The sequence below is a fragment of the Lottia gigantea genome (genome assembly GCF_000327385.1).
Source record: "Lottia gigantea unplaced genomic scaffold LOTGIsca_2, whole genome shotgun sequence".
NCBI lineage: Eukaryota > Metazoa > Mollusca > Gastropoda > Lottiidae > Lottia > Lottia gigantea.
The window spans coordinates 2,357,969-2,375,353 of record NW_008708400.1 but is presented as its reverse complement, the minus strand read 5'-3'; the positions used below and the strand labels follow the sequence as shown (position 1 = coordinate 2,375,353).

Here is a 17,385-nt window from a genome sequence, read left to right as displayed (position 1 = left end):
TCATTGACTGACTTTAGGTCATTTTAATATTAGACGAATTAAATCGTGTAAACAGCTCCAGCCAATTTATAATAGAATCCTCTGGACAAATAAATGCAGGTCCTGATTACCTGGGGATATGTGTATTCTCCATGTGTATAAGTCAAGAATTGTAATTATAATTATTTGTTTGTGTCTATTGAGATTTGATATCTCTGAAAACAAAAATTGGTTTTTAAAACTATCATTAACTTCAAGCACTTACATAGTTATACTTTACCGTTTAAAAAAAACTTAAATTAATATTTTACATAAAAGGTCGTTTCCAGATAACCAGAAATAGTTTACAAATGAAGCGCTGATAAGTTCTTACGGCTTGTCGATTTTCTATAAACAATATAATATGATACTTCTTTGAACCACGTATCATTAACTTTGGTCAATTCAGTTTAACATCAATCGAATATTATCCATAATTAAAAATAGTTCATCAACACTAAATAACTAAAACAACATGGTTTGAAGTGATTTGCGAACATTAGCCATTTCCTGTTGTTGCTGGAAAAAAAACAGGTTAATTGTTTTAATTTATTGAAATTAAACTACGTTCAGTTATATTTACATGTATTCAACGTTGTTTGAAATTTACACTTGACATATTTCAATCCCACGCTTTATGTTCTCTTTTAGTGCATTGATCTATCAAACTTCGGTACTTAGTTTCTGGTAACTCATTGCCAGTGATGCAGGTCAGGAAATACTGATTGGCATAGAATTGTTTAGCTTTTAAGTAATTGTGGCAATAGAGACCTGTATGCTACATAGTCCAAGCTTCGGATTCAGAAAAATACATTACATTAAAGCCTTATTCTACATTTCTACAGCCAACCGAGCGTCCAGGCTTTCAAAAATAAGGAGCTTGAAATACGTTAAAAAACTTTTTCATCGCATATTTTGTGATTTTTAATACCAAGACATGTTTCTGTGGATTACTCCGCTCAGCTCTAAAAAAGAGATTTTGGCTAACTATTCCATGTTATACCTACCGTATCCATTAAAATCTTTTTCTGCAGTAAAGCCATTTCTTTCTTCAGTTCCGACTGGACATTAGATTGCTGTGAAATGTGACATTTATCTAATTCATCCATTCCCTAGAAATACAGTAATTCATTGGTTATTGATTTAAACTTTGTATACCAGCTCTTACATTTCAACAATTTTGTTTGTTTGTTATTTATCATCCAATTCTGTTCAAATCAAGTCTTTCAAATTTGTAGACTAATAACCAAGTAAAAGTATATTGCAGCTGCATAGGGGAATTTTAAGCTTTTCCTGCACTACAAGTTCGTCGTTTTCAGCTCTGGAGAATGATGAAGAGCTGAAGATGGAAGATTCTTCGAGGGTTTTGTCATTTTGCATTGCTGTCTGAAACGACGATGGACTAAATGAAAATATCCGAAAAAATAATTTTGTTCTTGCAATAGTCGAGCGACTACAATGGTCTTCAGTGTTGGAAACCGTTGTAGGTGATTGTATACATTCTGATTAAACAAGTAGATAACAGCGTTGAAAGAAACAATCAAACCTTAGAAAATTGTTCCTGAAGCTGTCGAATAGTCTTCAGTCTTTGACCTTGAACGATTCTAGATTGTTGAAATAATTTCTGTTGTTGTTTGAATAAAACCTAAAATGATAACCCAAGAAATGACCCACGATAACTGAGCATGGTTTGGTTTCTGTCAGTGTTAAATTTTATGATGGTTTTATGATAGACCGCTTTAGATGTACCTGTCAAAAAATTGAAAAATAAAACAGACACAACAAAGTCCATCAATGGCATCAATACGTCCGTTCCCTTTCAAAACAACGGATGTATTGTTATAATCCGGTGTGTATATTTTGTCTTCGATGGATAAAGTAATTAAAAGAGATAATTAAACATACAGTTAATTTCTCTTCTTGTTCCTTGGTTTTTTCAATATCAACCTCCCACTGTGAAAATACTGAGCCAACTTGTTTACAATATTCTTCTTGTAACTTTACTCTAAGAATTGGAACAAACTATATAATAACCTTATAAAGACTAGAAATAGGGGCACGGTAAGTTTATTGAACATTGCTTGAAGACATTCGTCCTGTTACTATGAACTCGATCAGTAGACCTATTTTCGTCAACATCCTCTGAAGATTCAAATCCAAACATTTCTCGATGTCCCCAGTGGTTGAAAGGAAATTCTGTGTATTTTATAAACAGTTCCTACAGTTTGGTGGAAAAAACTTGCATTTTCTGTGGACAAGAAACAGAGCAGAAATTGAAGGGCAGACAAAATGTTCTTGGGGTTGTTCTTACAGAACTTAGCTTACATATCCTTACCGTTCCAATTGTTGAGCTCTCCAGATATCTTCGACCCTCTTATTTGTACTTTTTAATGTGCTGTGTGTCAACTGTTCTAATCTTTTTCTTTTTGATATCAAGGTTTTACTAATATCAGCTGGAAAAATGAACAAAACACAAAGATTAGCCTTGATTCCGAAATTGGAACAGATTACAAAGATTTATATCAGTATTGAAATACATGACATTTGAATCACAGATTGCTGGAGACGCCCCACGGTTTTGGTACCGGTATGAGCTTATTTTCAATCATAATGAAGGAAATTGATCCTGATGTTTGTATATTTTACCTTCAAAGATTTTACATAGTGTGATATTCTACGGTAAATTCTAAGCAAGATTTTGGGCATAATAGGCCCATCAACATACCTCCAAAACATTCCAGCATTTTCTGCATTTCGTGGCTGAAAATAGAAGTTAAGGTTTAAATAATCACACCTTGCTAGTTCTGATAGCGAAGACAAGGAGAATCTCATCATAAAAGCCATCAGAAGTCACTTACCTCATGTTTAGTTATACCGTACCGGTAATGTTCCTAATATGAGTTCAATTAAAACTTAGTCTCATTATAAGTCGAGGTGCAAAAGTCCAAACTAGAATGGGAAAGCTTGGCCTGGTCCTAGGTCATTTCTTACCCAAAATCTCCCCCAGTGTTCTCTTCATCTTCTGTTGGTGCTTGTCGCTTTTTACCTCGAGAAACAATCGGTGTCTCGCCATCTAAAATATGTACATTTGATGTGAAAGAAAGGCTGAAAGATTAGCACATACGACATGGTACCTCACTGGGATTGAACAGACAAAATATAGCCTAAAATAGCCATAAGCACATCATCATTCATACATTCTAATTAGTAGACCTTGGTTAGGGCCCTAGCCTACAACATAGATAGTCATATATTATATTTATATGATATAATACGCTGGTGGTATTCCCCTATCTAGTATCAATTTGTTTAGATAGGTGTAGACACATCCTGTCATTTTAATATTAGTATAATTATAATTTGAGCGTTATAGGCTTCGTCCTACGTGAGTACGTGGTTACCGTACCTCTTTCGTGAAGAGGGCTGCTGTCAATGCTTTCGACTGGCGATTCCACGTTAACATCGTCAACTACATTTTTCAAATCCTCCTTTAACGCTTTTGTAACTACCCTCTCGCTTTGCTTTTTACTTTGCTTAGGCATTCTGAATCCCTTGGCAAAAAAGGTTGTGACTTGATGAGTGAACAACGTCAACAAAATGAAACTAGGCCTAGCAGACGACAGCCCAACGACCATCAATTAAGAATAATTTGCAAATGAAATAGTTCCCTGTTAAATGGAATTTGGACATCAATATGAATCTCAAGCTACTATAATACTAGTTTAATATTGTCATCTTGACTATCTTATCATTAAATATTCATAAATGCTCTATATTCTTGAAAGATACAATTCAATCAATTATTTTTTCAAGCGTAGTGATATCGCTACATTGCTTTAGTTGTAAAGGTTTGATCTTCCAGACACATTTTCTTCATGTCGTCCCCAAGACGTTTTGTACACAGTTCATTAGTGTTTATCCAATTAACTAATTATCGCTCCCATGTCTTCTAGATCTAATCAGTTTTATTGATTTAAGCTTATTTAATAGTATTAACATTTAATTAACTTTAATCTGTACTAAATATAGGTTACAATTTTAATTTGCGTCAAAAACAATTAGGCAACAAATAAACTTAACAACACATTGGAAATGACATGATTACATAGAAAAGATTGGTTTCCATAGTTATGTTGTCAACAAATTTGTTATTTAATGCATAGCTTTAAACCTAGACTTCAGAAACATCAGATAAAAGTTTTTCAGTCTTGTTAACCCGGACGCAGTAACATTTCAGAGTTATCTCCCATTGACAGGTGCGTGATTTGTTTAGACATGGCGACCCAAACTTCTGTTGTCGAAGCAAATGCAATTTTAGACGACCAGTCTTTAGTTGAAGAGGTAAGTATTGAATATCTTTGTTAAAAATTTTGTGATTTACATGATATCCCTATTAAATAAATCACCGGTAACTCAGAGTAATTTGCAAAATGAGGAAAGGGAAAAGAATAAACAGAGGACTTACTGTGAAGCCAAAGCCGGGCAAAGGAATGTGAATCATTGATAAGATGGACATTGAGCATATAAGTTATTAATTTTATGAATAAATGATCAACAAGATTGTTCTTGTACCTGATCATTTTGTTGAAATCCTCTACCATAGATTTGATAATAAAAAATGAAGTCAGAATTGGGATGAATGAATCACAAACGTGAAATTTGCATTACATGTTGATATTTATGTTTAAACTTAGACTAGTATTACTAGTCAAGATGCACCATTTAAAATCTGTTAAAGTGATACTACATCTTAGAATACACTCGTCCTGTGGCTAATATTTGTGTTTAATAGTGACCATTGGTTAAATAAGTATGCATCCCACACTTTATCAAGTTTGAAAAAGCGATAATAAAACTATAATCAAAATTTTTATAAAAAGTGAGCAAGCGACAAGTCCGTTCAGTTTGAGAAAAACTTTGCCAATGATTAATATTTGTTGAAAATTGTGTTAGTGGTGGAGTATTCATTCTAAATTATATGAATTGCTTTTTCACGGAGTTGCTTAATCTCCTACTAGGCATTATTTTTCCGTCTTCAAAATATGTCTGACAATGTTGAGGTCAATACAAGAGTAGAGGTCAAGGACGCGGGAAACCCCACTTGAGAGTTACTTCCCCTTGAATATTACTCTGGATTTCCTAGACTCACGATTTGAAAATCGCTTAATGGATGTATTAATTACTTGATTTTGTGGATATATCGGATTATAGAGGGATTTTGATGTATAGTTAGGAGACCAGGTAAGTCCATTGATGGATATATACTGTTATTGGCCAAATTTGAGCAAAATTTAAATTTTATGTTCTTCCTAAGACGTATCACTTTAAGGCACTAAACTTTCATATTAAGAATGTATTTATCATATGTTTTGTATTATCAGAAATTATGGGAAGAATTAGAAAATGAAGACATACCATCCCACATTCGTGAAGCTAGGTTAGATAACCTTAAAAAACAAGCTAAAGAATATGTTCAGATGAGAGAACAGCAACATGGCATTTACACGTAAGTTGATAGACATTATTAAATGTTATTAATTATTAAATCCAAGTTATTGTTAGACCACCATGTTTACAGAATCGGACTTTGTCAATAATTTTTTTATGAATTGAACTCAAAAGAATAATGATTGTCAATGTCTTTGAGTTGATGAAATTGTTGTCATCATTAGGTCTTTAGAGTTATGCTGAAAGTACAGCATTGCTGTTGCTGTCGTCCCTCCCACGGTCTCATTGATCTTTAATACATTGACGTAATGTCATTGGACATAACTACCTGTGATAACAGTAATTTACCAGACAACATAATAAATTTCCATGATTGTTTGCAGTTTGTATTATGAAAAGTGATACAGAGGTCAAGTTACCAGAAAGGAATCATTGATATAATAATCTATTTCAGTGATTTACAGACTGATAAAGAATTTTTAGATCTAACAACTAGTGTTGACAGGTGTATTGTACATTTTTATCACAGTGATTTTAGAAGATGTGCTATCATGGATACACACTTGGAAGTAAGTAATTTAAACTAAAACCCTTTTTATTTTGACTTGTAATGAATGCAGCACTGGTTTAAATACTGAGTGTTTTGTATTTCACTTGTGTTATTTTGTATCCATCTTCTACCTTGAGTCAAGGTCCTGGACTACAATAACGATCTTTTTTGTATCACGGAAATTTGAAAATGCAACATTCAATGTTTGGGTTGCCTCGTATTTTAGCAAATACAGCCAATCAGAGCCCTTGACAGAAAGTTTGTAATTTATAAGCAAATATTTTAACAGTCTTCTCTCTTGAGGGCTATGATTGGCTGTATTCAATGGCATACAATCCAATCAAATTGCAGCATTCTGCAATAATTCAAAAATTATTTGGGATCAGTCAATTTCAGATATATGGTTCAGATATAAGTGGGATGAAAAACCGATCTCTTGAAAATTGGAAATCATAAAGCAAAACATGATTTGATTTTTTTTTATTACAGAAATTGGGCAGAAAATATTATGAAACTAAATTTGCAAAAATAAATGTAGAAAATGCCAAATTTTTAGTAGAGAGGTTAAAAGTTCAAGTGCTTCCTGCTATTTATTGTTTCAAGAAAGGTATTGTTGTAGATAGGTAAGTTAAATGACTTATTTAATTCTTGATAATTGATACACCCAGAGATATTCCTTTTGGAACAATTGAATAACTCTTTTATTAAATCTTTTTGCTTAATATGAGTTTAAGATGTGTTATGTGCTTTTGGTCCAGCATTTTAAATTCAGGGTTACTCTCAAAGATGCCTATAATGACAACAGAACTGCTTAACATAACAATAATTGTTATGATGTGCTTTTCTTAGATGTTTTGTATTGTCAAGTTTAATTCTGAATTATAGCCATACAGAACACCAGATCCATAGATTATACTTTTTTATTTCTATGTTACAGAATTGTTGGTTTTGAAGAGTTAGGTATATCGGATAGTTTTACTACCAATGTTTTAGAAAAAAGACTGGCAAAAGCAGGTAGGCCTATGTATTTTTAACCATAAGGATTCATTCCTTGGAATTTAAAAAAAAACAATTTCCTTTTAACCTTTTCAACCCTAGCAGCCGGTTTACCAACCATAAATGGCTGTTACCAAGTGACGTCACATGCTTTAGCTTATATTAATTGGAGTTCAGGGTATATGATGTTTTATTTCATTTATTTATTTATTCAAAGGGTTAAATTGGGACAGTACTATTGACAATTATTTTCAATCTATTACAAAGTCCGTTGCGCTGGCCACAAGGGAGCAAAATCTTCCAAAATTCAAAAATTGTAACAAAAGTCATCTTTTCTCATTATTCTCCAATCTATATCTATCTTACAACATTATCAAATGCTTTTGACAAGGATCAGCTGAATATGAATTACCCTTGTAAATATGTTTTTTTTTTTTTTTTTTTTTTTTTATTATTCAAGTGCTGCTTCTTTCATACCATATTTTATCTATTTTAGGTGTCATCAAAGTACCAGATGATGAATTACCTCAGAAAAAAACTATTTTTGGTTATAAAAAGAAAACAGATGACAGTGATGATTCTGGGGATGATGAATGATTGATGAATTCGTTAAGCAATTATTTTGATACTGGGCAGTGGGATTCTGATATTATTTTTAATTGTAAAGGTTACTATCTAGATTGAATCTTTTAAACAAGTGTTACTCTTACACAAATTCTTTTTAAAATGAATTTTTAGTGCGAATAATTAAGGTTTTTGATTAAACTTTTAAAGATTTCAAAGTTCCACAGAGTATAAGAATTCTTGATTAAATTGCTATCCCAAATAGGGATATTATGGTGTTTAATTTTTTTTCCTTGTCACTCATCTATTCATTCTTTTTGGTCTGTATTTGCTTCATATAACATCTATATCATTGCTTTGTCATGTATTGTCTTATTTATTATGTATCAATTGTTATTTATTTTTAATAAACAATTTTTAGTACAGTTTTTTTGTTATTTTGTCTGATTGTCAGTGGTTATGTTATGGAGCAGTAGAATAAGTACAGCCTTTGGCTTTACCCAACAAATGTTTGCTTTAACCCTGTAAGAAGTCCAATTCTTATTACACATATTATGCATACTTGGGAAAGTTGGTCTCATCCTTTATCACCATGAACAATTGTTGGATCACCACATTCTGAGCAAGCAGGGAAATAAATTTCATAAATACAAAAAGATATGTGCTGCGATCAGTCAAATTCGAACTTATAGCATTTTCATGAAACAACAACTAATCGTGACTCAATTATTAAATCCAAATCTGGATTTTATGCCAACCGAAAGTGAAAGTAGTTGAGAAAGATGGCGGAAAAATTGAACTGTTTTGAGGCAGATAAATACAAAATGCTGTAGAAATGCGACATTCGGAAGGCTTAACCAATTGACAACAGAGAAAAGTATGCTATAGTATTCTTTCACTGAGATTAGATAACTAGAGACTGACGATTGAATGGATTTGGGCCCGACAATGACATGACTGACAACAATGAATGGAATGAATAATGTCATTTTGTTGAGTCACATACATGTATCATAATTATCATTCACGATTTCAATCCACATATTCATTTGTTTAAAATGATATCTGCACGAAGAAAACAGAATGGGAAACTTTTCAAAAAGATTAATCCTGAATGGCAGGGTCTTTTCAACGTTTTGTGTGATAAGGGAGATAACTTAGTTTTAGCTGAAGAATGGATTCAGACCACATTGGGATCTGGTTATAGAGAATTTCAGAACTGGACAACACTAATAAGAGATCTAATTCGTCTTGAACCAATGATAGATGATCATGCAATCATAATGTAAGTTGTTTATAACAGTTTTTCTGTCAAAATAGCTTTCATAACACTTGCGATGCAGGCTTCTCACTGGATAATATGATATTTTATGAGGTTTTATAGCCCTAAAATGTAGGCCTATAGGTTACCCAGGACTCAAATTTATGGCTGCATATATTATTCCTGGTTCTGTGATTCCAGAAAAATATGATATGAAGTCACTATCCTAAATACCATTAAGCATAAGTGTCATGGATACACATACAATAGCTTGAAATCCTGCTTTTCCATAATTAAACTGATTATTTCAGGAAACCAATATTTGTGCTGTTAACATCAGACATCCAGCGAAATCTGTTATTAATTTTACATAATCATAGAGACTCAATCAACCACAGTGATTTAACAGAGTTTCTCTCTTTGATTAAAGACCATGTGCATCAGGATGCTTGGACAGAGAGGCTATATGAGAGTTTAGTGAGTGGTATTGAAGAAGGTTCAGGGAAAATGAAACATTGTTCTAGTGAGGGCAATAAGCAACTTTATCAGGATGTTCTACAGAATTTATCACAAGCTTCACATAATACAACTATACCATGGCAAAGGAAGAATTTTGAAGTATCAGGTGAGATCTACTATCTTGATTTTAATGTAGATTTTTATGATCCGTAACCTCGTATGGTTAACCTTTTTTTATTGTTTTACCTAGAATTGAAAGACAAGAGTCCAGAAATGAAACAACAGCCTCAAGATAGTCCTGAATTATTTGGTGAATTTGACTTAGAAGTTGAAGCCAAGCAACAAGTTTTTGGGGCAATTGAAGTGAATCTAAATAGATCATCAAAGAAACTAGATCAAAACCAATCCAATACAGCCAAGAGAGAAGATAACTGTGAAAGTATTATTATATCATCTGATGAAGAAGATGTCAATCAGACGGACAGTAAAAAAAGAAAAAGAAGCTTGACTGAAAGTTTTGAAGATAATACCAAAAAGTTAAAGGAGCATAGTATGTTTTATATGCTCACATCTCACCCTATTCCATCCATCTGTCTGTTCCTTTTACTTGTAAATAATCTGAATAGAATATACAGTTTTTTGACCAATTTGATAAAACTTGGAACTAAATACAAGTTCACAGACTTTAATGAAGACTCCCATTTGGATTTTAAGGGCCTTTCCCTTGAAAAAAATTTTCTAGTCAAGGAAGGCGGAGAATGCACCTAACGCAATTTTGGCAGTGAAAGTAGAATAAATTCTTCACTTTGGCCAAGTTTAAAAATTAATTTTTTTTGGCCATTCCAAGAGATAGTATACTTTTAACATATATTTTATAGATAATGATAATATTAAGGATTATGAAGAATTGATGACGTGTCTAACAGGAGATATTAAGGTAGTATAGTTTAAACTTTGATTTATAATGTACTCTAGGAGGACTTAATTTAGATAATTAAACTTCTTTCTACCTTATTTGTTTTATGGGATTCTTTAGAGAAAGTGGCAGATTAGCTTCAAAGTAAGAAAATATCTTAGTTTCAAGATAAATTTTACTCTCAATGAACTCAATTTTTCAGGACTTTGTGAACACTGTCATATTAAATAAGTTTTCTGTAAGGGTAATGGTTGGTTTATTAACATTTTGTAATATTCATTTGCTCATAACTTTTTATAAGTTGAATAATGTTTTCACAATAAAACCCTTCAATTTATCATACAATATTGGCTAATCTTATTATTTGCATGCAAATTCCAATAAAATGTAAATTATAACATCTAAAAGGATAAATTTCTTGTAGAATGAATTAAGAGAATTAAAAGGGAACTGGTTACAAGGACAGAATATGCCAAGTTTTAGACTATTTATACATAGTTCTAGTGATCTGGTAAGTCTATGACCTTTGAACGTTCCTATGTACACAGTAAACCAATCAAATTGCATGTAAATTCAACTGGAAAAATTGGTTGTCCTTTTACAGAGAGCACCTTATTTAGAAAAGGTTGATTTTTGTCATTTGTTATGGCCTAGCTATCTTCTATCCTGCACTTCCACTAAAACTAAGTGTTTGTTGATGTCGCCAATTGCAAAATATGCTTTAACACATTAGGCCTTTTAGTGACTATACTATCAGTGTTCCAGATACACACAAAATTTAGAAAGTCTCTTTAGAACCCCTTAAAGGTTATCTGTACTATCTTTAACTATGAAATATGAAGATGATAGTTTAATATTTTCTAAATAGTTTTGATTTAGTTTTTAGTGTGTGTTTTATTGGATTAAAGATTATCTAGTCTATCTTGAACTGTGAAATATAGAAGATAATAGTTTAATATTTTCAAAATGTTTTGATTTAATTTCTTTGTGTGTTTTATTAGATTAAAGATTATCTAGTCTATATGGAACTATGGATTATAGAAGATGATAGTTTATCTGCAATCTGTGAATATTTTATACAAAACTCAGATTGTTTATCATATGAAACCATTGTCAATTTTCTCAAGCATTCTCTCCAGTATAAGGTGAGATTGGTTTATTTTATGAAGGAACTATTTTTCATGATTTTTCAGCAACTTTTTGTAAACAGTTATATTTCTAGAACTAAGGCAGACCTAGCTTTGTCTGCCCTCTTCTTTTCCTTTTCAACCAAGATTAGAACCCTCAACAACCAGTAGTTTACTATAAATAAACATTAAAGTTGTTTACATTCAAATGAATAATAAGGATGATTTTATATCTGATAATACAGCATTATTTTTTATTTCTCGAGAATTACAATATATGCTTTAACTGTATCATTATTATTCATTTATGTATTTCAGTTTTCAGAAATCAAGCAAGCCCCATCCAGGACCTTAACAAATCTAATTTCTAGAGTTGGTGAAGTTTTTCCAAAACAGACTATAGATATTTTAATTGGCATTATTTTAGAGAGTGAAATAAGTAAGAATGATATTCGTTTTTCATTCTATTCTTTTTGTTCCAGTTTGGGCTAATGTACTCTTGCCATGCATTATGCATTTTGCCAGGACAGTGGCATAAGCCACTTTTTCACTTCACAACTGTCAAGAATTTTGCATAGCCTTTAGCAATTGTCCTGTTCAGAGGCCTTTTCTATGTCAGCCCCCAAACATGCATCAATGACAGGGGAGAAACCAGGTTAAAGATCATCCAGATCTGGGATGTGATTGAACCCTAGACCTCTAGGTTAGCAAGAAAGCATCTAAATTTTCTGAAAATATTATTTTTTGCATGCCATAATCTGTACAGCCTTTTGAAAATAAGATAAATTATTATGTTTTTAGATCCCATACAGACAGATATTATTTGTAAACTAATTAAACAAACCTTTGACCCCAGTCACCATCAATATTTACTGAGGTAAGTTATATTTTTATAGTTGTTTTGTCACTTTGTAAACAAACCTTTAATCTGAGCCACCATCAATATATACTGAGGAAAACTATGGCAATATAGTCTTTATTTTGTCACCTTGTAAATAAATCTTTAATCTCAGTCACCATCAATATTTACTGAGGAAAACTATGGCAATATAGTATTTATTTTGTCACCTTGTAAATAAATCTTTAATCTCAGTCACCATCAATATTTACTGAGGAAAACTATGGCAATATAGTCTTTATTTTGTCACCTTGTAAATAAATATTTAATCTCAGTCACCATCAATATTTACTGAGGAAAACTATGGTAATATAACCTTTATTTGAAACCTTGTAAATAAATCCTTAATCTCAGTCACCATCAATATTTACTGAGGTAGGTTGTGGAAATATAGTCTTTATTTTGTAACCTTGTAAATAAGTCTTTAATCTCAGTCACCATCAATATTTACTGAGGAAGACTATGGCAATATAGTCTTTATTTTGTCACCTTGTAAATAAATATTTAATCTCAGTCACCATCAATATTTACTGAGGAAAACTATGGTAATATAACCTTTATTTTGTAACCTTGTAAATAAATCCTTAATCTCAGTCACCATCAATATTTACTGAGGTAGGTTGTGGAAATATAGTCTTTATTTTGTAACCTTGTAAATAAATCCTTAATCTCAGTCACCATCAATATTTACTGTGGAAAACTATGGCAATATAGCCTTTATTTTGTAACCTTGTAAATAAATCTTTAATCTCAGTCACCATCAATATTTACTGAGGAAAACTATGGCAATATAGTCTTTATTTTGTCACCTTGTAAATAAATCTTTAATTTCAGTCACCATCAATATTTATTGAGGTAGGTTGTGGAAATATAGTATTTATTTTGCAACCTTGTAAATAAGTCTTTAATCTCAGTCACCATCAATATTTACTGAGAAAGACTATGGCACTATAGTCTTTATTTTGTCACCTTGTAAATAAATCTTTAATCTCAGTCACCATCAATATTTACTGAGGTAGGTTGTGGAAATATAGTCTTTATTTTGTCACCTTGTAAATAAATCTTTAATCTCAGTCACCATCAATATTTACTGAGGAAAACTATGGCAATATAGCCTTTATTTTGTAACCTTGTAAATAAATCTTTTATCTTAGTCACCATCATTATTTACTGAGGAAAACTATGGTAATATAGTCTTTATTTTGTAACCTTGTAAATAAGTCTTTAATCTCAGTCACCATCAATATTTACTGAGGAAAACTATGGCAATATAGTCTTTATTTTGTAACCTTGTAAATAAATCTTTAATCTCAGTCACCATCAATATTTACTGAGGTAGGTTGTGGAAATATAGCCTTTATTTTGTAACCTTGTAAATAAATCTTTTATCTCAGTCACCATCATTATTTACTGAGGAAAACTATGGTAATATAGTCTTTATTTTGTAACCTTGTAAATAAATCTTTAATCTCAGTCACCATCAATATTTACTGAGGTAGGTTGTGGAAATATAGTCTTTATTTTGTCACCTTGTAAATAAATCTTTTATCTCAGTCACCATCAATAGTTACTGAGGAAAACTATGGCAATATAGTATTTATTTTGTCACCTTGTAAATAAATCTTTAATCTCAGTCACCATCAATATTTACTGAGGAAAACTATGGCAATATAGTCTTTATTTTGTAACCTTGTAAATAAATCTTTTATCTCAGTCGCCATCAATATTTACTGAAGAAAACTATGGCAATATAGTCCTTATTTTGTAACCTTGTAAATAAATCCTTAATCTCAGTCACCATCAATATTTACTGAGGAAAACTATGGCAATATAGTCTTTATTTTGTTACTTTGTAAATATCTCCTTTTTCTCAGTTTCAAAGAAACCTTTGATACCAAAAAGATCATATTTCCACTATGAATATCAGAAAAGAGGGTTACCGATAGAAAGCCCCACCGTTACTATTTATTAGGAGTGAGCCGAACCTTTCGTTTACAAAATTTATGCTTCAATATTGAATTTCCATCAAAATTGAGTATTTGAGAATACTGGACTGGACGCAATTACATAAAAATATATAAGCTTAATAATTACTTTGATAAATAATTTGTTTTTATTTTATTAAGTAAAGTAATTATAATCTGTATAATTGTCCATTAAACATTTGGCTTCTTTTCATTATGTGATCTTTTATTATCTGGTTTTGAGAATGTAACATTTCATTTTACATCTTTTTTGTGCATTTCGTAAGGCTTAGTTTTATACAAATATCGAACCTTCTGTTTTGTCTTGTAGGCACTTGGTATCAGAAATAAAAGCATTAAATGAAAATGTAATTTCCATTGTACAAGCTATGATTGATCAGAAGGTAGAAATGAGCCAAGATATTACAAATAATTTGATTGGCTGCTTATTAGATTCTGCTCAGAGCTTAGCCAATAGTCAGAAGTTTGGCAAGCTCCTTTTACATTTCATTAATAAATATGGCAAGCAGGTTAGTTGACATACTTGTTACTCGTTTGAATGGACAGTTGTCCTGGCCCCAATTGCTGTTTGTTAAAATGTACAGTTGTTGCATGTGATTATTTTGTTAATACTTGTACAGCTGTACAGCTGTATAGTGATATTAGTTTATACATGAACAGCCGTCGCTGGTGATGGTTTTGATTATAAATGTACAACCGTCGCTGGTGATTGTTTATACAGCCGTCGATAGTGATGGTTGTTTACTGCTGTCGCTGGTAATGATTTTTATACGCCCACATGAAATGGGGGGCGTGTATTGCCGTCACCCATGTCCGTCCGTCGGTCCGTCCACAATTGCTCGTAAACACTCTACAAGACACAATTCTTGACGTATTTTGACAAAACTTGGTACCATGAGTAATCACCCAAGGATGAACCCTAGTGAAAATCAGAAGAATCGAAAAATTTAGTATAAGTTATTGCCCTTGTTCTTGAAAACGCGTTAAATTTTTAGCTCGTACACGCTCTCGAAGGCACAATTCTTGATGGATTTTTACGAAAATTGGCATGAGTGTACGTTACCACCTAAGGGTGAACCCTATTGAAAATCAGAAGAATCTAAAAATATTTAATATGAGTTATTGCCCTTGTTCTTGAAAACGCTTTCAAATTTTAGGTCATAAAAACTCTAGAAGGAACATTTCTTGATGGATTTTAACGAAACTTTGCATGAGTGTTTGTTATCAACCGAGGATAAACCCTATTGAAAATCAGAAAAATCGAAAAATATTTAGTATGAGTTATTGCCCTTGCTCTTGAAAAGGCGTTCAATTTTTAGCTCGTAATCATTCTAGAAGGCAAAATTGTTGACAGATTTTGATGAAACTTGATGTGAATGTTCGTAACCACCCAAGGATGGACCCTATTGAAAATTGAAAAGAAAAGAAAAGAATTGAAAAATATTTAGTATGAGTTATTGCCCTTGCGCTTGAAAACGCTTTCAAATTTAGCTCTTAAACACTAAAAGGCATGATTCTTGCTGGATTTTGGCAAAACTTGGTTTTATTACTCAATCCCGCGCTGAAGATTGAATATTTGCCTTCTAGAGTTTTCACGAGCCAAAAATTGAACACGTTTTCAAGAACACGGGCAATAACTCATACTCAATATTATTCAGTATCGCCCTGAAGAGTTCAGAAGAAGTGTATGACTGAAGGTTGAATATTTCATACTGTACTGCTAAATATGCTGGTGATTGTTTTGTTTATACATGTTCAGTCGTAGCTGATGATGATGATGTTTAAACATGTACAACCGGTGTTGGTGACAGTTTTGTTTTACGACCACAAATATATTTTGGGCGTATATTGTAATCACCCTGGCGGTCCATTCACATTTGGCTCTGCTTGATTTTTATTTTGTAAGTCAGTGTCATTATGAAGATGATCTCTGTCGATTTTCTTGATGATCTGACAATTTTTCCCTGAAATATCGTATCCGACTTGGCGTTTTCACTCTATTAGCCATATAATGCAACTTTTGCTCACTCTTTAAGCAACAATTCTTTTGATTTTTATATGCTCATACGTAGTAAAGTTGTGTTTATGCATGTACAGCCTTCGCTGGTGATGGTTGTGTTTATGCATGTACAGCCTTCGCTGGCGATGGTTGTGTTTATGCAATTACAGCCTTCGCTGGCGATGGTAATGTACCACAGTCACTGGTGTTGATTTTACTATACATGCAATACCGTCGCTTGAATTATATAAATTTTGTTATTTTTAATACTTACTTTATTTTTCAGTGGAATGCATCAGAATTGTCAAGAATCCAAGTGATACTAGATAGACATACATCATTTCTTAAGAAAACTGCTCTGTTATCATTTAAAAAATTATTAAAATAAATTTTTGTTATTTGTAACAATTCTCTCATGCATCAGAAAGGAATGTAGCATTTAAAGAATTCCCGATTTGAGACGTTGATTCGAACACGTGAAAATTTATAGGGTTGTTTATCTTTGTCAATTTATAAAAAACCAGCGACCCAAAAGTAGTATTATCAACTCCGATAAATGAGGACATTTTATGTCTGACCCAAAACATCCTGATATCACATGCGTATAGCTTGTTTGAGGAACTGCTCGTTCCAGATATGTAGGCTAGATGTACGTATACATGTCAAAAAATTTATGCTGATGAATCACTGATTTTCATAAAAAATACCTTTTTGTCGAAGTCAGTGTTAAGAGTGAAGAAGTTCCTAAAAACTTCTATGTAAAGCACTGGCCAAGGTCACAAATAAAGAGATAAATGTTCAATACAAGATAAGGTGAAGTTAGCATAGTTAGTATTAAGTTAAAAAAAACAACCAAGAGTAATCTACAATAAACAAAAGTCTATAATATGAAAGTTTTCTTGTTACCAGTTCTAAAAGAAAAGAGTATGAATAGGTTCTGAAAAGATAAACATCTATATATAAGGATTAGAATATATTATACTTAATGAGCTAGAAAATAGAGAGGGGGTCAAGTATTATTGGATTCAATGGGATCGAGTCTACCACGGACCAGAGAATTACTAAGGTTTTTATTGCGCTTATAGGCAATTACAAGTCGTTTGGTATATACATTCGGAAATCTGTTCTGTAACTCACTGTAATACTGTTTGACGATGGATGAGG

General features: G+C 32.1%; 3 protein-coding genes across 3 annotated transcripts; 2 read left to right on the top strand and 1 right to left on the bottom strand.

Annotated features, from left to right (window-relative positions):
- Positions 1–483: 483 nt before the first annotated feature.
- On the bottom strand, positions 484–3,560 carry LOTGIDRAFT_152756 (hypothetical protein; the record flags this gene model as incomplete). Its single annotated transcript, XM_009053277.1, has 8 exons — positions 484–537; positions 1,026–1,130; positions 1,565–1,663; positions 1,924–2,023; positions 2,354–2,471; positions 2,744–2,778; positions 3,010–3,091; positions 3,425–3,560. The coding sequence occupies 8 exons, from the start codon at positions 3,558–3,560 to the stop codon at positions 484–486; spliced, it is 729 nt and encodes a 242-aa protein (XP_009051525.1).
- A 1,809-nt stretch (positions 3,561–5,369) lies between these two features.
- On the top strand, positions 5,370–7,609 carry LOTGIDRAFT_104450 (hypothetical protein; the record flags this gene model as incomplete). The annotated part of the gene is made up of 5 exons (XM_009053276.1): positions 5,370–5,524; positions 5,921–6,035; positions 6,506–6,639; positions 6,954–7,030; positions 7,509–7,609. The coding sequence occupies 5 exons, from the start codon at positions 5,370–5,372 to the stop codon at positions 7,607–7,609; spliced, it is 582 nt and encodes a 193-aa protein (XP_009051524.1).
- Positions 7,610–8,634: 1,025 nt separating this feature from the next.
- On the top strand, positions 8,635–16,624 carry LOTGIDRAFT_228273 (hypothetical protein; the record flags this gene model as incomplete). Its single annotated transcript, XM_009053275.1, has 11 exons — positions 8,635–8,861; positions 9,149–9,462; positions 9,547–9,846; positions 10,175–10,233; positions 10,637–10,723; positions 11,214–11,357; positions 11,658–11,778; positions 12,141–12,216; positions 13,072–13,092; positions 14,533–14,731; positions 16,508–16,624. The coding sequence occupies 11 exons, from the start codon at positions 8,635–8,637 to the stop codon at positions 16,607–16,609; spliced, it is 1,650 nt and encodes a 549-aa protein (XP_009051523.1). The 3' UTR covers positions 16,610–16,624.
- Between the last annotated feature and the right edge of the window lie 761 nt (positions 16,625–17,385).